At 38.0% G+C, this 26,615-nt stretch overlaps 1 protein-coding gene across 1 annotated transcript in view; it reads left to right on the top strand.

The window, feature by feature from the left end:
• The first annotated feature begins 218 nt into the window (after positions 1–218).
• Positions 219–26,615, top strand: part of CDH8 (cadherin 8, type 2) — a 152,005-nt gene continuing 125,608 nt past the window's right edge. The window contains exons 1-2 of the mRNA XM_009890390.1: positions 219–547; positions 15,628–16,074. Of these exons, the coding sequence (XP_009888692.1) occupies positions 15,823–16,074 (252 nt within the window). The 5' untranslated portion in view covers positions 219–547; positions 15,628–15,822. The remainder of the gene's footprint in view (positions 548–15,627; positions 16,075–26,615) is intronic.

Here is a 26,615-nt window from a genome sequence, read left to right as displayed (position 1 = left end):
GCGGCGGCGGCGGGGAAGGAGCGGCTGCGCGGTCTGTGGAAAAGTTGTGTGCTTACCGGGTGAAAGGCGGGGTGGGGGGTGCGAAGGGAGAGGGAGGGGGGGAAAAAACCACCACCCAAAACTGCTTACATGAATTTCCAAGCGCTAGACCTGCCTCCGAGATCAGCCCAATAAGAGCTGTCAGGGGAGGCTCCCAGCTCACTTTTCCACATCACTTCACAGTTACATTTGGCAGGCAGGCACGTTGGAGCGCTCACACCCGGAATTAGTGGATTTATTTGGAATATCCCCGCTTTCCCGGAGACGTGCTGCTGCCGCTGGCTTGTGCAAAGGGAGAAATTAATAACTGCACTTTAACATGCAGGCACAGAAACCCGAGAAGCTAAGTAACCAGCATCTCCTCCAGCATCAGCAGCCTCAAAAAGCATGAAAAGAAAATCTGGAGAATCCTGCCTGTTCACAGGGACTGGCTAATGTTTTTTACCTCACCCTTTCAATCCGTGCGTGAAGTGGCTGTCAGCAGGCGGTTTCCTTGGTCCTTGAAAGAGTGAGTATTCATTTTATTAATATTATTTATGTCTTGCTGGCAGAGGGCTGTCTCTCTGTAGATTTCTTTTTGACTTAGTGTCTGTGTTCTTGCAAGGTGCACTGTGCGAGTGTCTTCCTCGTTAATGGGTACAGTATTAGGCTGAACTGTAGTGGCTCATTAAGTCAGATGTTTTGAAATTCCCAATAATGAGAATGTCATGCAATACTCATTAGATTTTTTATTATTATTATTCCTTTGGGAGGAGGAGCGGTGGTGGTGTGGCTATTTTTCCTCCTCGTTTGGTATTTTTGGGGGGTTCATTTGTTTTTTTTTCCCCTTCTTTCCCCCCATTTAAAGGATCGGGAGGACTTTGGATCACAGAGGGTTGCTTCCAGGGCTGGAGAACCCGTTTCTTCTCCTTGTTTTCTTATTTAGTACAATAAATCTCTGGGCTATTTCACTGTGTTGAATAGATGCAGGGCTGCATTCATGCATTGAAATAGATTGCAGTTTTCGTGCTGAGAATAAAAATCACCCACCAGCCAGATATGTAAATGAGGGAGGAGGAGGCTGGAAGAACCGTGAGGGGGGCGAAATCCCCCTGATTTATCACCACCTTCCCTCTGCCCAAAGCTTTGCACCCCCTAGATAAATAAATAAATAGGAATGGTATGATAGCTTCCTTTCCTACTTTCAGAGAGGAAAGCATCCCAGAAATCCTGCTCTTTCTCTTAAAAGCGGAGGTGGGAATGAATCTTTAGCCATAAGTAGCCAGGAGTCATCCCTGTCCCGCAAGTTGTTTTCCTTCCCTTTCTTAGGTTGACTAAACAGATAATGCACCCAGCTGAAACTTTGGAGAGGGAGAAAGCCCCTTGGCTCCAGGCACTCGTTAGTTGCATGACTGCCAAGGCTCCTGGAGAAGAAATGCAGGAGTCTGTCGACCCCTGAAGCAGACTGTTCCACTAAATGCTTCGTCTTCTCTTTGAGGAAGGCAGAGGAGTAACACGTCCTTACATTCTGCTTGGCTACAGTATCTGCTGGGTAGCAGCATCCCAATCGGGAGCCCGGAGCTGTCAGACAGCATCCTTGCTAGACAGTATCAGACCTGTATACGGTGCTTGGCTGGGGAGCCTGGGAGGCACTGCAAAGCTTTGGCACAGAAAGCCTGTGGCAGTTTCTATGTGGATATTATAGAAGAGATTAATTCAAATCCTTATTTAGACACTGCCTACCACCATGAAGGTGACACCACTTAACATAGGCAAGAATTCCTTTGCGGTTCATTGCTGTTCAGTCATGTCTTGAATCTGTCTCAATTCAAACAGTTTGCATTTAGTACCAGACTAAATAGAGTGGAATCAATCCAACCTGGCACATAACGGCGTTACACAAACCTGCTCGTGTTGCCAACAGGTATCAAACTCTATGCCCTCACTTTTCCCTCCCTCCTCTTCTCTTTCAGATGAGCACAAACACACATGCTCTGTTTCATGCAAACAATTCGTTCCTCTGAAAGTAGTAATAAATACTCGTACAACTTTCATGAAGGCTGATGTTTCTAAACAGCCAACTTGATCACATGAAGGGCTTGCCATTTGTGTCTCTGGCTATCACATCCAGATGTTTTTTTTGGGGGTGCTGATTTTAAGATACCAAATAGCATTAACTGTTTACTGTTTCAAATCTGTCGTGTTAGTGCTTAATAGGAGGGAAGCTAACAGCTGCTCACTTCAGTTTCAATTAAAGAATAGAGCTGATAACTACCAAAGCTGTAGATAAAGAATCCTCTTAACTTCACTCATCCTCTTTTGGAAATTCTTCAAGACTTTCTCTGGAATGAGGATAAAGAGAAATATGCAGTACTTCTGTATGAACGATATTCCTCCTCAACGGTCAATACCAGACAGTTATGAACAAGAAGAAACTTCCTAATTGGCTTCTTAGTAAATATAAGTAAATAACACATATATTGAGAAGACCGAAAAATTACCCTAGTGTATGTTTTACCTGTCTTAAATAAAATGATAAAGCAGCTAGAAGAAGTTAGTATTTTGCATACCTGTGAAATTATCAAATTTCACAGCCAAAAAATGTGATAACATCAAAAACCAAAAGCTCTCTGTAGTGTCACCTCCCAGCCTAATTGTATGGATGTTTGCAACAGAAAAACCCTAGGAAGGGAAGTGATTATTATGTGATATTCTAGTCTAAGGTTTCATCCGTTCAGCCTTGATGTTCTACCTTACTGCATACCGAATGAGCGCAGCTTTCTGCTAGCTTCTTCCTAGACTTGCTATTTACTAACTCTCCCTTCTTCTTTTTAAACTTTGCATCCTGGCGATAAAAAACTTTCATTTCTATGCCTAGTTATAAGCAGAGGGCCTTCAGCGTCTGTGGAGATTGAAGTATTTCATGCAAGTTGGTTCTAAAGTTATACAGATGAGCGGTTTGTTAACGGAGCAGGCTGCTCGCCAAGAAACTGACTTTGGACATTTTCTTCCATATTAAAAAAATCGATAAGAATTATGTGTGCCTGCTTAACAAATGCAGCTGGTTTTAATAAGCAGTATCCCTGTATATGACATCTACTTCTTTTACATCTTTCATTGAAAAATAAAAAAGTTTTCACCTCTGTGAGATGAGGTACAATCCTCCTTAGATGAAATGGCTCAGTGCTTTTTCAGTATACTCTAGTCATTCCCATCAGCTCCTGCTACTGAGGTCCAGAACAGAGTTTTTACAAGGGGGAAGTAGTCCCACAGTCAGATTTAAGTTCACTTTCTTTGTCATGTTTGATCTTCAGAATTTTTCCAATAATATTGCATCTTTACCAAATAAATTAATCAATCCCTGGATGCTTTATTTGTGTCACTGTTAACATAGGCTGCACCGTATTCTCTAGAAAAAAATATACTGTATACCCATCTTCAGGGTATAGAACCATTACAAGTAGGAACATGCAGTCAGCCATGGATATAGATTTAGGTCTACTACCCAGTGAAGTGCTTCCTGAATTTCTTTCTGTTTCTTCTCACACAGTTGACAGTTTCATCTTTTAAAATCTTTTCAGAAGACCTAAGTGCCCTACAGAGTTTAGCTGGGACAATTTCAGCCACTTACTGAAATTAGGGGCATGGAACCCACCTACTTGACCCTTGATATATACAGATAATTTCATTTCCAAAAGTTGAGAGACTTTCAAGGAGAAAAAATAATGGCCTCTAAGTTTATGAACAAGAAGGAAATGCAAACGTGTACTTTAAGCTCTTGTTGCTGCATACCTCTAAGTGATGATTATGCATACTCTGTAACAGAAAGCAGCTGTTCATGCTACATAGTATAAACAGGTATTTTTGTAGCATATCTAATAACCATAAGATTCTGTATATCTTAGCAGTATTCCTTTTTTATTCTGTTTTCCGTGTTGATATTATTAGAGCCTGACCTTTTGGATATGCTATTAATACTGACAATTGTATGCTTACAGTATACACTATAGTTGTATCATAAGATTCTTTCAAACTATGAGTTTAAAATAATACAAACTAAATTCTTTCAGTGGGAGGGAAATGCTAAGGCATTTTGAGCTTGGAACATTTTAAGCATCATTGCTACCATAAGATCGCATCAATAGAATTAAATTAGATGATGGAAACTCAACATTTTTCTTAGTGTTGTTGCCATAGAAAAGGTGGCTCACTTCATAGCTTTCTGAACATAACTATTTGAGCAATAGATAGAAATAGAACAAAATAAAGTCCAATTTGAGATTTCAAAAGTGTGCGTATATATATATTTCCCCCCCCGACCCCGCCTCAGATAGAACCCTTTGTTCTGGAATCTATTCAGCACGTTTCCCGTTTTGTCAACCAAGTAAATAACATCAACACTGTGACATTTCAACTATATTAATAAAATTTTGTTCCCAAAAAAACATTGGATGCTGGTGGTATCTGAAGTGGGAAGTGCAAGCTGAAAAGGAGAGATGATTTCTGAACCACTTCAGTTACCACCAGATAGAGTTGAAAGCATCTGACTCCAGGCAAGAGACTGATTTCTACCTGCCTTGGTCACGAGGCTAGCCTTTATCCAGGAGTTGCAATGATAATACTCACGGAATTGATTTTCCAAGGTGTTGAGCGTGGTGTGTCTCATGAAAATCATTTGCATTGAGAATGATCAGCACCTTGGCTTGGATTTGAAGTGACTAATGTCAGCCAGTCCTAGAAGTGAATAAGTGAAACCTTCCATGAGAAGTGTCTACTGGACCCTGTGGTGCCGAAGTCATAGACAAGCTCAGAATGGTGTTTCTCAGTGTGTCTTGCTCAGGTCTTTGCAACTGGATGTGGGAGTTCAAAATGTTTTGAAAGCAGTCGGTCTTGGCAGTCATTAGTTCACAGTTTCAACTTTCTAAATTGGTATACATTCGGTCCAAGTAGCTTACTGCTGGGAAGCAGTGCTCAGCCTAATTTGAGGAATTCGGATAACAGTTTAAATCCATTTCCTTTGCAGTCACTGATTATCGTGTAAAATATACACATGTATATGATGATTTTTATGGGGTTTTAATATATGTATAAAAATCATTAAACCTAAATCCCTAAATACTAATGCAAATGGACTGTATGCATTCAGATGTAGTGCAATTCATTAGTTGAGTTTTGCAATTGAGAAACATTTTAGATGTGAACTGCTCTTATGGATTAAATGTAACAGCTATGATTGCCGTGTAGGTAACAGATCATCAGAACTTAATTCTTAATGTCGCTGAAGTTTGGATTGAGTTCTGTATTCTAGTCTATGGGCTTTATTTTTTGTGCTTTTCCAAAAGTTAGATTAAAACAAACAAACAAATGAGAAAAATCCACCCAAACAAAAACCTCGACCTGGCAACTGCAAATCAAGTAACTTTCATGTTGGAAAGACCCTTGTTGTTTCCAAACAACTCAAATGAGTTGATGGTAAAACTGCTATCAAATTCAATGATGCAAAATTAAAGACCTTCACTTCTAACTTCATGTGTTTCAGCAAAAAATATTTGAGTAGTATTGAGTATTTACTTCAGCAGTACCGTATGTCATTAGAAAAGTCCCGTTATGTTCACATTTTTCCTTTTTAAAGATTTTTTTTTTTGTGTACATACACATGCATATGGCTGGAAAGTTTATACAGCTTTCACTAAATCATGATGACGAGTCATAATTGTATATTCTTAATTTAATTGCAAAAAATGTCAGGAAAACTTGTGAGTTTTTCCTGAATTGTTATGTTTTGTTTAATTATGTTGAGAATATCAGATATTCTTTAAAGAAAACCAATGACAATGAAAGCTCTGTTGTATATCAAAAAAAAGACTGAAAAAGAAGCTCAGAAAGCAAGATATTTATGTCCTCCATTAATATTTAAACATTTTTCAGCAAGTACTGGATAAGCACATCCCAGCTGCTGAAACTCTCACGATAAACGATGCCCTAGGCAGAGCATGGTTAACACCTAATTCTCAGTCGCAGGCCAATCTGTTTGCCTTTTTATGAGCTCCCTTCATGTTGTGCACAACTCGCCTTTTTTCCCCTCTCTCCTTTAAAAGTGATATAGGTCTTCAAATTATGTAATACACCCTCGTAAAAATGAGCATCGGTTTGAGAGATGAGGTTGGCATGAGCTGAAGATATTAAATCTATATGTAATGCAGTTCTATTTTAGTCAAAGGAAAATCGCTTTAATCAGTGGACTGTAGAGAATAAAAATTACTTTGGTTCCTTTCTTCTTCTTACTATAGAATGAAAGCAATGTAGATACAACTACTTTTGTCATCTTTAAGCTTCTGGACCACCTTGCTTGTTCAAAAAGATTTTGACTTTTCTTCCCTCTCTGTTTTGAGCCTGCATCATGAGCTTCTCAGCACAGCGGTGTGAGGTGGACTGATGTTTTGACACATCAGTGGAGTATTTGACTCCCAGAAACCCAAACCCAAATTTTAGTTTCTTTTCTTTTCTAAGTATGAGAACCGGGGAAGTTTGCAAATCCCCCTTTTGTTCTACAGTGGATCTAAAATAGCTCTATCGTCATTTCTTGCCTATTCTTTTGGTATCAGCTGTCATGAAAAATTTAAAGAAAAACAAAAAAAAAATCCACAAAAAAAACCCAAAACTCCAATCGCTAAAATGTTGTAGATACTAATTTCACCGTAGAGGAAATGCCATCAAACAATTGATATTACTTCAATTGCAAACTGTGGAGCACGTACTGCCTCTTGGTCCTGTATCTGCACAATGGCTGGCATAGTTGGATTCATGAGTGGAATTCCTGAGTGCTACACAGTGCAATTAATAAAATAAAGTAGAAAAATTAGTTTGGAAGTGATCACAACACACTTGGTATTTTTTAAATGCGCTCTGGTTCTGTAAAATAGTGAACACTTCTGGAAAGACTGACAGCTTTACATATAGAGTATCAGAGTCTTGGCAGCTTAAAGGTTGGTCAGTGTTGATTTTACTTTTGAAGAGTAACAAAAATATTCCCAGTAAGAAATTACATGGATTCCAAAAGAAGTTAAACAATAAGCACAATATCACAGGGCCAGGATACTCTTTTGCTTTTTACAGAAAAGGATTTCCTGAAAGTACAAATTTGCCAAAAAGCATAAAAAACATGTAGGTAGTACTAACATAAAATAGACTTTGTAGATATGATAAAGTATCATGTTAGGCAATCAAAGAATAATGAACAATTTGTTACAATATATTACTTTGATTAAAGAAGATATACTTCAATGTGACGTGCATATCATTTTCTCTTTATCCAAAAGCATTAGTCAAGTTGTGTAATGACCTATATCCTGTAGCAGCTTCATCTCTACTTCAGAACATCAGTCGCGGTGTTTCCTAGTTGAAGCAAAGGAGTACAGAAGTTAAGGGAGAAGAATTGTCTTAGAAAAGCTTTTCTAACCCTTCCTTCCTTCTGCCTCTGAAACGGACCCCTAAAACTGAAGTAACCTGCTTTTGCTAATAATAATCTTATAGCAAGATGAATAAATATTAAATAACTAACTACTGAAGAAGCTGTTGCATTTCTGTACTGGCATGTATATTTCTGCACGTCTGTATTACCTCAGTGCAAGTGTATGATTCCCGTCAGCTATACGCCCAATGCAAAGACTGACAAACACTCTGCTTAATAACTAACTGAATAACCTAAAGAACTGTTCAGATGTCTTTAACTATAAAGAGCAGCAGTCCATGAGTAAGCGTAAGAAATAAGGTGGCATATCTTTGCACACTGAATTACTCTGTGTGTCTGTAGGACAGAACATCTAACCGAGAGAGAGGAAGTGCCTGTTACCATTGTTGCTGAAATAAGTAATTCTTTATATAACTGCCTTTGATTCTCCAGGCAGCCATAAGCAAATTGCCACATATAAAATATCAAAATAAACTTGGACAATTGATTTGCACTCCTGTTGGCAGGATCCTCTCCTGCACATCTCTGACAGCACAAAGTGTACTTCAAGAGTATGTCACCCTGCTGCTATAGCAGAGTTAGCATAACATTTCCTGTCTCATTTTCCTTCCTTGGCAATTTCAGGTGCTTGGCCAAAGGAAAGGACACGCGGATAATGCTTTTCTGTGTTACAGTTAACTCCAGGTGACATAACCGTCCCTTAAAATCACTGTTAGTCAGTGAAATTTAGAGCAGCTACAAAGTATAATTATGATTTGGGGCCATGCCTAGAATGTGCATGGCCCAGAATCTGCTGCTGGCTCGCTGCTGTTTTCAGCCCCTCTCTGCTGTGCGGTGGTGGGTCCTGCTGGTGGTCAGGATCACGGGGAGGTCCGCTCCTGACAGAGACTCTTCTCAGAACAGCACATCTGACTCCAGCGCAACTACAGCTGAGATGGTGGGAGAGGTTTCCATCCCTAAAATCTGCCAGCATCCATGAACGGAGCTGCATCAGACTGCATGGTTATATACTAGGAGTCCGTCTGTTTTACTTAAGTAGTTTCCCTGCCCCTAATTGCTTCTTCTCTCCTCTTTTCCAGAAGTTATCCTTCACTCAGTTTTGTTGATTCAACTATTTCTCTGCCTGCTCTGTAAAGCAGAGTCAAACTTCATGCGCTCTTTGGCAGCACAGCTGTTTGCAAAACTTTTTTGTTGTTGTCCTGTAGTTTATGGGCTCTGTAGTTGTGCTGATGCAACTGCTTGTGCAGCCACGCTGTAAACTAGATCAGTGCAATGATCTGGGTTATAAACTTGAAGGAAAAGACTTCTTGAAACACAGTTTTGATGCATTTTTTTTTTAAACCCACTTTTCACTGGTCTGGCTTACAGTGTTGCCTTGCAAATAGCACAACTGCAGGGATAGTAAACTGCAGTGAAGAAAGGAATGGGAATGGAGAACTATTGGAAGCATGCAGCTGGCATGTTGGGGGGGGGTGGGGGGTGGAGCAAAACCCTCTGAAATTAAAATTGCTCTCGGTGGAAGAATAGCACGAGCAACGGCCTAACCCAGCTCTGTCAAAATGATTTGGTTTAAAAAACACCTTACTATTAAAAGCGTTTAAGTTAACAAGATCATTTTGACAGAACTGGGTTAGGGAGTGACTACACATGCAGTTACGCTGGCAGATAAGAGAGGCAGTAGAGTCTGGCAGGGCACGCAAGTGGCACTTACAGTCGGCACTGTAAGCGTGATCTCAGCCACTGCCATAGCAGCATGTCTGCTTACAGCCTCAGTCCCTCTTCATCTCGCGGTGCGGTGGAGAATTGCTTTTTAATTTTAATTTGGGGGGTTGGGGGTGGTGGTATGTGAGTAATCTTTACACAAATGAGTAATCCACTGAAGAACAATAGTTATTGTTTATGACAAGAAGTACACATTCCTTTGCAGCAGAAACGTGAGAATGCTGCCTCATCCAAGGTAATTTAAAATCCAGTTCTGGTACGATACAATGGCTGTGTACTGGAAACCGGATGAGTACGTAGCAAAGTTATGCAGGCAAGGATGATGTGATTATTTGTCATTTATGGTGTCTTAATAGTTCTGTTCTGATAGACTTTGGTTTTGTTGTGCTTTAATGACAAATTAAAGTCCTTACCACAGTTCTCTTATGAGCAAGAATTATTCCTACAAGTGAGACTGGGGCACTAAGGCCTTATATTTTTACTATTGAAAACTTAAGCGTCTATTGTACTGCCAAAAGAGGATCAATGAAGGAAAGATAATTGTGCTTCCCACGGTGGAAAGGCTTTGCATCGTTGCTGCTATTGATGGAAAAGGACCCTGTCTGAATCCTTGGGAAATGGGACTAGGAAGCATAAGTGGTGGTGTAGCCAATACCTGCAGTAGTATAAGTAAACCTAACGAGCTTAAGGAACAGGAGCAACAGTGTGAAGCAAAAAAAAAACCCAAAAGATACTCTAGCTACTGTGGGGGCAAAAAAACTCAGGAAGGAGATAAATGGCTGGAGTTAAAAAAAAAAAAAAGTAATTTGAACAATAACAAGGAATTTGCTTGAGACGCACTAAACGGTACAAACTACCTATACCTGTGTACAGGCTGCCAAAATGGATCCCAAGTTTGCAGACCTATTGACAGGGGAAATACAATACTTGATCATGAGCTGTGACAGTGTAAAGAGAAACTCAGTGTTGCTTAATGAATTTCAGATAAAGGAAGTCACAAGATGTAAATTTTGTCAAGGACACCTGATTAACCTTCCTATTTTATTCTCCTAACCTATGTTACAACTATTGCCCACAGCTCTGTTTTGCAGGAATAAGGATCCTTATTTCTTGGCAGAAATTAAATCTAAATTTGTTCTTCTGGACACAAAAGCCCATGTGGGTCGAGTGGAATTTGGAGGCTCCGAAGGAAGGCTGTAAAATGCACAGGCTGTCTGCCTGCTGTCGCACAGTGCTGGATGGAACTCTCTAGGTGATCAGTAAATGAACACCTCTCATCAATTATTCGAGGCTGCTTGTATTGTAATGCGGATTTGCTTGTATTGAGTTAGCGTCAAAGGTAGAGATTACGCATAAAGATATCTAAAACATTTTCACTGGAACTCAGTTGCCTTTCTGTACCGTTTAAATCCTCATATTTTGGCAGTTTGATATCTGTCTTCTGAATGCATACGGAAGGGGTCATTTAATGTACAAAATTGAAAAGATCCTGAAAATTCTACCAAAAAAACCTGCTTTAGGCAAAAAGCACTAACTTTTGTCTGGCCTCTGTCATATACCTTATTTAAATAAACCAGTACTTCAGATTGGGGTTTTTTTGGTTTGTTTGTTTGGGTTTTTTTACCTTAATAACTGTCGGTTAGGAATTGATAAAATCCACGCTGATGAAATAGTGAGGTCAGAGGACTTGGCTGTTGCATATCATTACTACAAATGATAAGGTGAATGCAGAATGAAATTTTTGGTTTGTTTGTTTGGGGTTTTTTACCTTAATAACTGTTGGTTAGGAATTGATAAAATCCACACTGATGAAATAGTGAGGTCAGAGGACTTGGCTGTTGCATATCATTACTACAAATGATAAGGTGAATGCAGAATGAAATAAAGAAAAAAAACTTAGGTGCAATTCTTATGACAACCCTCTGTATCCCTTAAGTGAAGAAACGCTAGAGTGGCTCTAAAATCTTTTAAACTAAGATCATGGTGTAAATCAATGCACTAGCATTGTAATAAAGTGTTTTACTTGACCAGATAGGTATTCTGTGGTTTGAAAGCTAAAAATACATTGATTTTTTTTTAAAGCTTTTTATGATCTTACATCTGCTTCTTTTTCAATAAGAACTTTACATATTAAACTTGTTTTATTAATCTTTTCAACAAGTCTACTGCTTTCCAGTGTTCACCTTTTAAAGCTACAAGATGATTCTAAAATAATTGTAACAAAATTTGTTACATCACCTATGCTACCATCATAAAGCTTTCCACCACGCATACACAAAATGAGAACTGTCGTCAGTTAGTGTATCTGCTGTAACTACCTACTGTCAGACCTGACTCTAACTTTCTGCACGCAGTATATATACAAGTAACCTACATAGATTTTTAGTTCCAAAAGAGGTTGCAATGTATATTATATTAATTTCTGAAGTTGGTGTGCTAGTTGTGTTCTAGGCTTAGGTTATAAACTTCTGCTTCATTCTAATCACTTTTTGTGTTGCACTTGAATAAAACTTACGCACTCCATGGTCTGGAGTTGTACAAGTAGCGCTCCAAGATGCGTGTTCCTGTTGATAGAATAATATTTTTCAAAAAGTATATCAGCACCATACATAAGTGGAAAACAAGTTGCTTAGCTTTATCTGTATTTCTCTGTAGGTTGCGCATGGAGAACCAAATTTATGAATCCGCTCTTACATTTTTGAAACATAAGACAGCTATGTGAATCTCCGCTACCTGACATAGTGTCACTTTGTCTTTCATCTATTTGCTACATTAAAGAAATTCTTTGTATTTTAAATATCACTTCCCCTCTTAGGAATGCATGGAGAACTAAAGCTGTTTTGTAAACAGCTTTACTGGATTAGAGTTGTATCTATAGTTGTATATATCATGCACTATGCAGAGAAACCACTTAGAAGAACAGTGAAGTTTTGTTAAAGAAAACAGCCCAAGGCCATACCTGGAAATTCAAAGCAAAAATTATGCTTTTATCCACACCAACAAAATCTTTATGAGGGTGAAAATAAACTCTTCAAGGGCCGCGTGCTTGTCCTCTTTTGGTTGCTTAGCAAAAGATAGTTCTGGCTTCACTGGAATAATTTTGCTGTCATTCCATACTCGCCACTTCTTTAGACCCTGGCATAATACCAGGCAGCAAAATGCTACTGTCTCTCACCTGCTAGTCTTCCCTGATTGCCAGATCTCCCTTTACATGTGGCTTTTTTATATCATGATAGTAGCCTGTTTCAGTTGCCATATCAGTTTCTCCTACATGTCTAATCCAGAGAATGATAATTTAACTAACAGACATTTCTTGATTTTTGAACTAGCCAATATGAAAATTGTAGGGCCGAGTATTTAGTAATGCCTTCTGTCAGCTCCCAACCACATACAAGATGTTTTGCTCCCAGGAAGAAGAAAATTCATTTTCAAAGTTGGTAAAGAAATTTGGGCACAGTACAATCTCCATACGTTGCACAAGGAAAATGCCATAATTCACTGATCGAGCAGCGAGTCCCAAATGAGAGTCTCTTTCTCAAATAAATTTCAAAGGCTCCAGCAGTCTAGGTTGGACTGTAGAGACATTTAGCCAGCTGTACTCGTACACACTGAGCATATTCTCCTGCAGTACACTGGTACAGGCAAAAGTCCCATCAGATTTTTTTCTTTACCCTGCCCTAACAATTGCCTAATGCTCCTGTTGCTACTTTGAATCTCGTAGTTTTGTGTTCGTTAAGCTTGTGTAACTGTACTCTTCACCAGGTTATTTAATTAAATCAGGTATAATGACATGGTATGTGCATTACTAATATTTTTGGTGTGCTTTTGACTTGTTTGCCCTAAGGTATTGCTGAATAGGAAGCTACTGTGAGGACAGTCCAGTCACAGTGATTCTTACACGTTAGCGGTAGAGGATAGGACCTAAATTTGATTGGAGTAAGTGACGAGTAACAGGCAGGAGGTCTGGGGGAGGAACTGAGGAGAGATGCGCTGAAATGAACTTAGTGCTTGCCAAGGATTTAGAGTGGCAGTCTGAAAAACAAATATCCTGTTCTTTCTTCAAACAAAAATGGTTCTGTGAGCATCATATCGTTTCATCTCATTTATTTCTTTTCTTTCAGAAGGCAGCCTGTGTGGATTAATTAGGAATTGTTTTTAAAAAGCCTCTTGAATATGAAAAGAGGTGCTTTACTTTATTATTGTTTGGTCCTGTGAGTAGAAAGAACTATACCGATTTGTACTGGCAGAGTAAGAAAGTCAGCCAAGGCCCACTTGGGTTCTTTTTGAGGCTTTCTTGGACAAAGGTGCAGTGTACTATTTGGTTTCTGGTGGGCCTCTTATTTCTGGGTCAAAAATCACTTTGTGTGTAAACACTGAAACCCCTCAGCTACAGAAAAGGACTCTCAAGTTGGGTTTTCAATTTATGCCCCCAGTTTTGAATTTACTCCCTAATGTTGCTTGAAGATGTTCACTCTTACTGTGTTTTACAGTGGTTCTATTTTTCCTGTGTTTCAATTCTTGCGCCATTGAAGGAATGAGAAAAATCTGTGCCCTGGCAGACACGCACCCACAAGTCCACTCACATACTCACCAAGATTCCACACAAACAAACTTTTTTATATCCCACACATTCAAGCTTTGACTTTTTTTCTCTTTTGATACCTTCTACCACCAGACCTGCCCCAGGAAATCCAGCTTTTTAACACGCGCGACAAAGCAGCGGCAGAAACCTCCGTTTAATTCCCTAGACCAAAGAGGGTTTTTGGAGGGTGACTTGCCAGACCCTTCCCATCAAGCAAGTGGACTGGTTGCTCCTCATCCTTTTCCCGTTTCTAGGGTCAAAGGCCTTTCTTGCTTCCCTCACATTTTCCCCAAAATTTCATTGCAAGAGCACATTGTATTCTCTGATTTCTTTCCTTCCATCTCAGTCAGCAATGAGGCCTAAACGATGTTTCTAAGCCACAGTTACTTCTGTAATGGGTATTCACCTCATTCTTGATGCATTGTCAAAGCACTGCACTATTAGCTTACCGTTCTTCCATGCTATTTGAGATATTGAGTTTTAGTTTGATAACAGCTCTTCTCCCGTTTTAACAAGACAAGTTTCTCACAGTTTCAGATTTTCATGCAACAGATTTCACAGTTGCTTTGGCAATTACTGAAGTCTAAAAAAATAAAAAAGACTTTTTACATTGTTTGCTTTTAAAATAACAGCTGACTTTTACTGGTGTTATTCATGTTTTCAGCAATTTTCTTCCATGAGTGTGTATGAACCTAAAAAAAAACCAAGCCAAGCCCACTCACCCCCTAAAAAACCCCCAAACCCCCAAGATTTTCATGGACATGCAACAATAGGAACACAAAGTGGAAAAAAAAACAGCCTAAGACACAGTGGTAGCTTAAGAGTAGACATTTCTACCTATCTTGTATATAGTGGTTTCTCATGAGATTGTTTGGATATGAATCAGTCGATGAAAATGAATCAGGAATCTTTTTCGAGAACTCCAGCTTCGTTAGAGTAGCTGTAATGCAGCCCTTCTCCCTGAGCCGTGTCCCATCTGTCTTTCTAAGTGATCCATGGATGCATTTCAGGTTTTGCCAATCACTGTGGCATTAGCAAGCCCTACTATGTTAACTTGTTTGTCCATTTCAAGGAATATTTACACTGAGATGAAACCTGATGTGGACTTCTAATACATGAAAGGGTAGGTGGGGAAGGAAAGACAAAGTGCTCCCAAGTGTCCATCAAGGAAAATGCCTTTGAAATAAAATCTGACTGTGTTTTCTCTAAAAGAGAGAGAGAGAGACTGAGAGTCCTGTAGTGCGGATGCGCATAAATGAGCTGACTTAGGTTCTGGTAGCGATCTGGTTTGGGGATCATGGATTTCACAGTGGACTTACCAGTCCTGGTCCTATGCTGGGCTGTGAAGGTTTTGCTGAGCTGTGTGCTGCCGCAGCTACATGATTGCTAAAATGAGAATGTACTGCTGGAGTACGCTTACTAGAAGTCATTTTTCTTTTTCTTGTGGAGGAAAGGAGAATAAGTCTGTATGCAACAACATTGTTTTGTTTGACTTTTATTATTTGACATGCTAAGTGTTTGTAGTTGACTACATAAAAAGAACAGGCTAGCAAGAAGGCTGGGAGCTTCTTCAGACCCTAAGACAAACTGCAAGTAAAATGTTTTCTTGAGTGTGTATAATCATTTCTCTGGGTCTTCTCTCACTATTTCAGGCAATGAAGGAATTAAAATAATATCTTATTTTTTTGAACCCATTTAATGTGCCCTAGTATTACGTATTACAAATTTAAATCCTTGTTTATGGTGTAAAAGTAAGTAATATCTTGCAGAATGTTTTCCCAGGCTCTTTAGTCACTGATTTGACTTTTTTTTTTTTTTTTTTCCCCTCCACCAGGAATCTTTAATGACTGGAAAACTCAATGGATCATGTTTTTATAATCTAAGCTATTTTTACCTTGACTGTGCTGTAAACACATGGAGGAGCTGTAAGTAAATGTTCTGTACTGCATGATGAATTGGATTGCTGCAGTCTGGAGGAAAGCAAAATAATAATTTCATTTCTGTGGTGATTTGCGTAGCTTGTGGTACAATGCCAGAAAGACTAACGGAAATGCTTATGGATACATGGACTCCATTAATAATATTATGGATTACTGTCCTTCCTTCCATTTGTATGGCTCCAATGAATCAATCTCAAGTACTACCAAGCGGATCTAGTACAGGACTAAAAAGGCTGCCTGAAGAACAAAGAGTTTTGAACCGTTCCAAGAGAGGCTGGGTTTGGAATCAAATGTTTGTATTAGAAGAATTTTCTGGACCTGAACCAATACTAGTTGGCCGGGTAAGGCAAGATTTGTTATGTTGTTTTTTTTTCCTCTGAGTGTGTAAATGTGCATGTGAAGGTCTTCAGTCATTTGGACTCTTCTAAGAAATTCGAACTTGAGGTGCTCTGTTATTCTGAAATTCTTCTCTAATATCCATACATTTGTGCTTTAAATGTACCGCATTTTAAGTGTGTGGTTTCCTGATTAGCAAACCTTCTCTCTACAACAAAATTATACGTGTTTAATTTGACAAAGATACAAAAGCATATACACATCCTTTCTTTAATATCGTTAGTCACCACACTTCACCTCTGTCAGCTGAAGATTTTTACCAAAGCAGCTTTTCATAATATGTTCCTATCCATTCAAAATACATTCCTATTCATTCATTCAAAAAGGTTGATACACCTATAGGTCATTTTCAATCTCTGACCTGGTTACACAGAAGTTATTTATGCTCTGAGAATTTTTTTAGAAACAAAAACAAAATCGGAAGTGTGGTATATACAGCAAATTAGAAGGTGCTAGTTTATAGGGGGGTCCTGATATGCACACATATGAAATAACGTTATTGGCACCGATTTTGTAATTTACTTTCAAAGTTAGGAAGATAACACAAGGAAAAATATCATGTTTTTCTATGTGTTCTAGCTTGCCTGTTGCCTTAAACCTTTGATTGTTGCCATGCATTAGCTTATTCTGTAGCTCAGTGTATTATCACCAGTCAGTGAATCAGCGTTGCACTTTCTCTAAAAAGAGATCATGGGCCATGTGCATTCAGGAGGAATTAATTATCTTTAGAATTATTCTTAGAAAAGAATTATCTGTACCTAAATGCATGTTTGGCCTATAGTGATCAGTTATAAATACCTGGATTGTTTGTCACTAAAGTCCAGTTCCCTTTGAATAACCAGGTACATTATGGTCATATTACCTGGCTACTGAAATAGAGTAAAAAAAAAAAAAAAGCTAAAGAACAAAAGTGGTAGCCATCGGTTATTTTAATGATAATTTTGGAAATTCTCTTGGTAAATTAATAGCATGTAGTATAATACAGGGACTGTCAACATCTATATCTGTTACTGAAGACAACGCACATCAAGGGCATTCCTAAAATTTCCCTAGAGTAGGCACTTTCCTATTGAAACTTAGGGTCAGCCAGCGTAATGAGCTTTATATCCAGAACTTTTGAGTACTATGTTAATTTAGTTTATAACATTATATATCTGTTCTCATTTGTTTTTCTGTGGTTAGTAACGTATCTTGATTTCAGAAAGAGAGTGATTTGCTTATTTCAGATCTTAAAATATTTTATCCAACACGTTCTTTTTAGAATATTTTGGTCAAGCTTTTAAAATAACTTTGAGTTGCTTTTGAGTAGCTGGGAAGAATCCTGAGTTTCTACTTTGTAGTATTTTGATTTTCAGGGTGTATCCAAGTCTTAATATTTCTACAATATAAGTTTGGGGGTTTTTTGGTAGACATAATATCCTGAATTGTTCAAGTCATTAGTGAATAGAAGTGTGTGGGTTAAACTAAGCCAAACCAATATAGACATTATCCTGTCTTCTGCTAGCATTTTGAATAGACTTAGCTACTCTAAAATGCTGTGACAATCTATTTGTTGAGACTGCTGCGTAATTAAAACACTGCATGATACAGATAGAAATGAGCAAAAAGTGAAATTTGCTCCCATAGGGAGAAGTCCTTGGTTTATTCATGAAAATGGCTTAAAATATACCTGTAATTCTTGTCTGTATTTTTTTCACTCTCTCCAGAGAAATCATCTATATTTCTGACTTATTTTTCTTTCCTAAGGTTTACGAGTACTATGGGCACTTTCAAACTCTGCTGTTGTCAGTGGGAACAGAGGTACTCCACATCTTTCAGAGCTGCTCTTAATCCTTCCTGACTATAAAGCAGCAACTCCCTCAATTACAGTTCTTGGCAATCCTTCTTCCCAAAACTTAAAGGTGTACAGAATGTCACAAGCAAAATTCTCTCCTCCATGAAGTCGGGCTGTGGTTTGTCCTCTGTCATGCTCATTTTTCTTATCCGTTGCAGTTTTAAAATAACCTCCTTCTCAGAACTCACAGTAGATTTGCACTTACCTAGTTCTTCCTCGTCTCTTTTCTACTTATATTCTTCCTGCAACCTTTCGATTTTGCCCCCTGCTGAAGGATTTACACACTTGGGGTATCTCCTTCATTCTGTGAGTTTCTTTGGCAACTATTTTTCTGCCCTATGACTTACCATGATTTTCTTTTTTTTTTCTTCTGGTTTTTTTTTTTTTTTTTGGCCAGACTTTGAATGGAGGGCACTCTGTAAAATACAATATAGTGAATTAGAGAGGCTTAGTATTGTGGAAAGAACGATACCAAACATGTATGCCACTGTTTGCTGCATTTTCTGGACACAGATGTGCTTTTGTGCCATTATAGAAGCAGTGTTGCTTGTATGTGCTTCTTACATGTTCAAAGTACTAATATAGTCTCCAAACAAATTTATTATTTGACAGCTAATTGCTTCAAAGGGAACATTCTTGAATCAAATCTGATTATGTAAGTTGTGGTTGCAGTTTTTCTCTCTTTCTACACTATTGTAGAGTGTATGTGGTACTCTTCATAGTCATACGATTTATACATACATGTAATTTGGTGCTCTAGATAGGAAATATAAGTTTTTGCACAACCAGAAATAATATACACACAAGCAGAATTTTACGTATGTTCTCAAATATACCTTTAAAGCCCGCTCAGCTCTTAAGAATTGCTTAAAATAATATTGATACTTAAATAATGTTTTTCATGTCAGTATGTGGAAAGGTACTGAGTAGAAGCATTCGATTCTAATGGAATTGAAATGTATATCAGCAAAATAAAACTGAAAAATGAGATTAATAAATATAAACAGAATACAAATCACTTTCTAAATAAAAGCCTGAATATAAAGTCTATGCATTTGTTCTGTTAGTTAAAAAGATCTCATTGCAAAGTTTCTGAGGTGCAGAGGAAGTTTAACAAGACAGGATTTACAGATAAGTACTGTCTTTTATTAGGCAGCTTAGTTTTTTCAGGAGAAACGGCTTCTAGGCATAAAGACCCTTCTTCAGAATTTGAAATGTTGCAATACAACTGCATGCTCTTCAAAAGGTACTAAGTCATTGCTGTTCTGCATGGATATATATTAATAAATACATTCCCAGTGTATTTGCTCTAATAAATGAAAGAATCTGGGGTGAGACTAATAGGAGGATTTAATGTGACTTCTTTCTTAAAGCATGGTGGTTTTCTTCAATGACTGAAGGAAAGGACAGGAGAAAATCCTTTGCTTTCATTCTTGAACTTCTTACAGTGAGTTTGAACAGCATGCACTTCTAATGTCCATTTTCATCATATTCAGTAGGATCAAGCTCAAACTTAAAATAAGCAGCTCTACTTGAGTTCACACATCTGTAAAAAAGTGTGAACACTTATCTCAGGTTGATTTCTGAATTTATGACATTTCTCTATAAAATGCTATGGACATTCTGGGGTTTTTTTTGTCTGTATTAATATTAGATTTATTTTGACACACGGTATTATAATAAATTCCATATTGTTTTGATCCATACATGTAGAAATGTATACATGCATTTTGAGAAACCTACAAAGTAACCTCTTTCACGTTCGTGTGATATATTTCCAATGAGTTTGGGTTTGTTCCCAGCAATATAATACAATACAGAAGGATAGATTTATAAATACCCTGTCATACTTCTTTTTTTTTTTTTTTTCTCTTCCTCCATAGAAACAGGCACGTACTTAACAAAGCTACTGTGTCTACTTTAGAAGACCCCATATACCGCATATTGCTGTCAGCAGTTTGCAGGCCTCCCAGTGGCTGACAACCTCATTCAAGTGTAGAGTGGTATGTCTTGTGACACGGCACGCGGTCCCTGTGGACTTGATTAGGTGGATAGAACTTTTACTTGATATCCAGTGCTGCATTTCCTCAGTCTCCTCTGCATGCATTTACAGCACCATGGCAGATGTGCTGTGAAATCTGTGCTGTAGCAAATGCTACTGTTCTTTCACAGGAGACAGACACTGAATTCTCAATGAAATAGATAACAGAGTTAAAAAGCATTCGGAAAGTAGATTTTGGGTATAGAATTGTAGCTCCTGTTTTATGGAACGTGTTATTTGTGATGTTTTAAATGGATAGGACCTGGGTTAATAGAGGTTTTTAAGCAAAAATCTGGGATAGTTAATGTGTTAAGAGTTGTCGTTTGTAAGTACAATGTGTGGAGAGAACAAAAGAGGGAACAAAGGTGACAAAAGTTTGGTGGTTTGGGTTTTTTTTTTATATTCCCTGACTTACTACTAAATGAATCATCAGTTAGATCCAGATGCAAAAACCCAGATCGGTGCTGTTTCTGTGACATCACTCCTCCAGCTGTACTCCCTGGTTTTTCCCAGAACCTTCTCCAGACTTTTTTGAATTTACCTATTTCCAGTCCCAAAGTAATATATTGCACGTTTTGCACACAGTCTCTGTGATGAGAGATTTGTAAAATGAGCAGGCCAGGGCAGACCAGCCCTTTTGTCACACGCACGGCTGCTGTGTCACACCAGTGGTGTGAGGTCGGTGGAAGAGCTGTGCCAGCTCTTGAGAAGTGGCTCTGCGAAGCCTGGTCAGGAGAGGAAACAAAGCAGACTGAGCTATTGAGGCTCTGGAGGAACGTGGCCAGCTCAGCTCTTCGGTGCGGTGGAGTCTCAGGTAGACGTTTTTAATCTGTGACTGTGGAGTTTTTCTTTCTTGCTTCTGACTTAGCATGGTATGTGTTTTTTCACTCTGTTAAATGCAGGTGTTTTCTGTATGCTTTGTAGGATGAGGGAGCTAGGCAGCTTTTGCTTTTTAGAGCAATGGAGATTTTTCCCTTGATGTATGGGGCTTAGGTTCAGGCCCTTAGAGGAGAAATAATTTTCCTGTAGGAGGAGCAGTAGAGAGGCATCGTGTTTTCACAGTTTAGTGCTTCAGGCTGTGATACTGTAAAAGCGGAACCTGGAAATGCAGAGAGCACTTATAAATAGCTTCAAGCTGTATGTTCTACATTATACATGCTTTATGCAATGTTTGATTTCATTGCCAACATACATTTTCTCTCTTAACAAGGAAATGGTAAAATCTTACTTGTTTAAAATTATAAATAGTTTTGTTGAAGTACAGGTGATACATATATGCAAAGTAAACAAGGTTTTAATTAAACAAGTTCTTTCCATATGGTTTCCTTTTTATTCCTGCATTGAGCACGTGATTATAATGGCTGCCTGAAAATACTGTTGTACTTAAGTGATACAAACCAGAAATGTACGTAACTCAGGCTCTCATTATTTTAGGGATGAATTGCATGCTGTTTCCCTGCATGGAAGAAATCATTGTGAAATATAGGTGTAGCATAGCCTTCATGTAGGTTTCATAGGGTATAACATGATCCTGCAATAATGCATTTTTAAAGTTTTCCAAGTTAGAACAAAAGAAATCAGAACACCATATTATATAGATTCTCCTCTTTTCCTTCTAATATACACTTGTATGTTTTGCTATCTATGATTTAAATGCATTCCATAAAATATTCAGTATCTGAAATGTTGCAAAGTCAACATTGCTTTCTGAGCCCTAGATTTTTGTTGTTGTTTTGCAACAACCATAATTATACACTAATTTTCCTACTTATGTTTAATAAACTCCCAGAAGCTGAAATGTATCATTTATTTTGCTACTGTATTCTTTATGGCAAATACTAATTCCCCCTGCTTTTTGTGTGCTTCTGAAGAAGAGATGACTGCATACTTCATAGAATGCTCCAGTTTACATGGTCTAAATCAGCTTAGTAAGCAGGAGTATAAGTAGCTCCGAGAACAACTCACTTAAATATAGCTGCAAAGACAATGAATATAGTATACAACATTTTATAGAAGCCTGATAAAGCAGTGGTTTTTAATCAAAAATTCCTGGGTCTGCACAAATTTCATTTGGTTTTTTTTTTTTTTTTTAACTAAGTACAAGTTCCAAGAAATTTCTTTTTGGAATGTATAAATTTAAACAAGGACAGTTTGACTGAAGTGAGCCCACAGTGTCCACGACAGTGTAAAAATCACTTTACTGATTTCTCTTAGAGTTAACAAACAAGATGTATCTTCAGACTCTGAAATGTCATTTCCTTATATTTCTGAGTAAGGTTGAACACTTTCATGCTCCCATCTCTCCAGTTTGGGGGCATGATATAAACATCATTTAAGTAGTCACAACTTAAAATACTTATATATCAGCTAATACAACTGGACTGGTAAAAACTTCAAAGAGGCAGATACCTCCTCTATTTCTGGTTCACACTGTTTAAACAATAGAGTAAAAAAGTCTCACATACCAGTATGGGCCACTAATGTGGAAAACGCTTAAAGAAATGCATTATAATGTCATATTGCTTATGAATCCTGCATAGTAAAGTGTCAGCCATCAAAACACCAGGCGCCTTCTAGGTTGTCTATATTTTCTTTACTAAAGCGAGAACACCTCTGTGATGTGATTTGCATCTTAAATTTTAGACTTCGTAGGCAATAAGTGTAGAATAACTTTAAAGAGTTGGGTTGGGGTTTTTGTTTGGGTTTTTTTTGGTGTTTTGTTGGGTTTTTTTGAAAAAAAAAAAAAAAAAAAAAAGGAATGGTATACATGATGATTACACTGTGTGTGCTTAGGCATTTGAATCCCATGATGTTACTTTCACATTATTCGCTTAAATTTCCTTGTCATTTTTTTCTAAAGCCACAAAGATTTCTAATCATCTGAAAAAAATGTACCTAACATTGAGAATTTTTTTTGTTTGTGAAGAATTAGAAGCTTGTGTACTTTAGTTCAATATATTGATCTAAACACTTTATCTTTCTCTCAATGAATTGAAATGTTTTCCAAGTATGCATGCAAAATGCTGAAGTGACAGTATGAAAAATTAAGTAGAACCTTCCACGTGATATTCTGCAGATGCCCTATGATTGTTTAGTCTTTCCAACATTGCTTTAGTAAATGATTTTCAATTTCTACCTGTAGGGCCCACCCCTGGTGCTGTCAGGATGCTTCAGTTCCAGTTGTCAATTTAACTACCAATTAGTGCCAATTGTGATGGTGGGTTTTTGCTAAAAGTTTGTCCTTTCTGAACTTGACAAACATATTTCCCATAGGCTACTGAAAAGCTATCAGATAGCGGTGACTTCCCAAAAGCGACAGAACGTGTTGCCTTTCGACCAGTAAAGAGAGCGGGTGTATTTATTGTTTTCAGGTCCTGATATGATGTTCCTCAATTTGCCAAGGACCCATGTAATGGAAACCTTAGAAATAATTTTGCATTAAAATGAGGAATGCTTTGGGACTAATTCCTTTAGGGTCTGCAGGCTTCAAGTAAGAGCTCGGGAGCTAAAGTGGGTGATACCTTGTGAACTGAATTACATCTGAGAAAGGCTCGATTTTTAGCTGGGGGACGGCTCTGTATTTTTAGAATGCAATAAATACACACTCACAGTAATCACAAGAAAAATTAGCTTGCATGTGAAAACGATGGGAAAGAGCTTGCATAAATTTTGTTTCTTGAAAGGTCTGTTTTAAAAGTGGGTTTTTTTCCCTATTTCTAGTAAAGCAAAAAAAGAAAAGGGAAGACATAACGTGTTGTGCAACAGACCAAGGACTTCACAGCTGAGGGTCTTTTGGTTTTTAGTGGGTGTTTTTGGAGAAAGGCAGAGATATTGATGCAGTGCAATTTAATCTGGATATGAAGCAGTCGGCTTCATTACAGAAGTAATTTGCTGCAATAAGTATTTTAGGCGATGTTTATAGGTAACTATTATTTGAAAGCAATGTGTGGGGCATTGAAAATAAATGTAGATAATTTTCCTAAAGCTATCTAAGCAAATATTTATGTATCTGAGTAGCCTCTTGGTTATCCCCAAGGAACACCTCTAGCAATACAGAGGAATATATAACTTTCCTTTTTCCTGAGGACTCTCTATTAGTGTAAAGATTCCCCTTCCATAATTTCTTTCAAAGCCTTTATTTTTCAGCAGTCATGCCAGCAGCTAAGAAAAGGTAAGTGTAGCTCTCCCTGGAGACTGTCAATGCCATTCCTGAATTAACCGGAGGAATCATTAGGAGCAACATAAGAAATCCCTTTTCTTGTTTCAGGGTCTGAGCTCAATAGCTGTTAGGCACCCAGCCCCTGGTGAGTAGAAGCAAAGCTGAGGGTTTGTGTTTCAACTCGATGTGCCGCGTGGTGCTGTCAGATCACCTCAGTGAGAGGGAATGTGGTGAAATAAGACTGACTCAGAGAGGATCACTGGAGGCAAGGAGCTCTGTTGTACGTAGAACCGGCAAAAGATATTTTGTAGTAGTTCAGAGTGCCCTAGTCATCTGCTGGTTTAAATCCAGAAACTGCATCATCTAATTTTCTTTTCCCTTGCTGAGAGAATGGCTTATGTATAATAGGAGTATTATTACCAAGTGAGAAAAGGTGAATTTCAGTATACGCGGACCAGGTTGTGGGCATCCAGATGTGAAGCACATAGAGGAATTGAACCAAACCATAGCTCTTCTGTCACACTATTTTCTAAGGTCATCAAGCTACAAGCATCATTAAGAGCTATGATATGTTATTCACCCAACCTAAGAAATCAGGATATTAGTGTGAGTGGAAAAAAGGCCTTATTTTTTTCAATTAATTTGGGATAACCTGCAACATAACTGATACAACGTGATCCTTTATGTTAAAGCGTGTTGCAGAAGTCTCAGAATCTAGTATTATTCAGCTCAAATAGCTTAATGAAAATCTACCATATTTTTACAGAATGACTTTTCTAAATACAGTTACTGACGTTCCCATTCCCTTTTCACTCCTTTTTTTTGAAATTGTCTGTTTTGCAGACAACCTGTTCTCTAATTATTACGTAGTCTAAGGCATTTAATGTGGACCACTGGCACACTGCTCAGTTTCTATTGCTGCTTTGTCATACAAACAAGAAAATGCAATATCCAGAGGCGAAATGTTTGTGCATCTTCCTTCATGCACAATCATGTGAAGCAAGACTTAATGCCAACACAGTATTTCAAATTTGTTGGTTTATTTCTGCTAATTAATGAGTCTTGATTATTTTCTTGGGTATCCCACATGCTTGTTAGAATATTCGATTAGCTAAGAAGCAGGTGCTGATCTAAATGTACAAGGACTTTTACTTTTCATTGAGTTTTTGTGTGAATAAACAGAAGTTACTGAAATCATTTAAAGCATATACCAAGATTTTTACTTGGCATGAAAAGATTTACAGACCAAATTGAGATTTTGGCCATGGGTTTTTTTTAAGGGAATCTTGGCACGGACTTGTTTCTTGTGCGAATTTTTAAAACATTGTACGTACCCTCAAAGCATGCATGGAGGGCATTTTTATAAACTGAACTACAGCAAATGAGGAATGGTGCATCCCATAACAGGAAGCGTGAAGGCTGTTAATGCTGCCAGTTTTATTAAGAAGCCTTAGCTAAAATTTTGATCGGATTTGTTGAGTAGGAGACAATTCCTGCCTCAAAGCTGTTAGTGTCTAAATAGGATACACAGACTGTAACTGAGGAAGAAAATAGAAACACAGAAAGATGGTGTGGGCAGAGAGGTGATTTTCAATGTCCACAATTGTCTCAAGTCCCTTGGCATTGCCAGGGGACGAGCTTTCTGATTCTCAGTTAATTTCTGTAGACAGTGCTGTCTCCCACTAGCCAGTAATGGCATCGCAGGGCGTAAAGACCAAATATTATCATGAAGTCTAAGAAAACCGTATGATTGCTTTTCAAATGTGGGGGACATTCTGTAAGAGATGCAATTTATTAATATGCAATTTATTAGTAACTTAAATGTGATATAATAGCAAATATATGTACACTTAAATATATTGAATTAAGGCTTTACTGACATGGTGGAGTTATCATACCTCAAAAATAAAGAAAGAAAATGACAAACACTCTAAATTGTTAGGCAGAATTAGGTTTCTTGTTCTATGTAGAAGGCAACTGCACTGATGATCATACCATTAAGTAATCATTGTGTAATTGATCTAAATTCTGTCACTCCAGAAGACCGCCTGCTAATTACTGCAGATTACTGATAAGCAAAGGAATGCTAGGAATTGAGCGCTATATTTGCGTAAATAAATATTTGAATTTTTAAGGGAACTTTTTGTGAGTAAATATTTCTATCTAAAACAAATGCATTCTGCACAAATACTGTAATAGACAATTCTCTATGGGACAAAGTCTGATGGATAGTAAAGCAAAATTTTGCTCTACTGGAGGCCCGCTGGAGGCCCGCTCTGAGACAATAGGTTCACTACAGTGCTCTGGATGTGTTATGAAACGTACGTGTTTCATATTTGTGAAGTGAAAAAAACCCACAGTATGACTGAGTCAGTATTTATTCCAACTGAGTGAGTCAGTATTTATTCCAACATATCCTATGCAGAATCAGGAATACATTTGTAAATTCTGC

This window comes from Charadrius vociferus, unplaced genomic scaffold (genome assembly GCF_000708025.1).
Source record: "Charadrius vociferus isolate BGI_N301 unplaced genomic scaffold, ASM70802v2 scaffold498, whole genome shotgun sequence".
In the NCBI taxonomy this organism is placed as follows: Eukaryota; Metazoa; Chordata; class Aves; order Charadriiformes; family Charadriidae; genus Charadrius; species Charadrius vociferus.
Note: the sequence above shows the minus strand (reverse complement) of the source record. Positions and strands in the feature narration are given on the sequence as shown.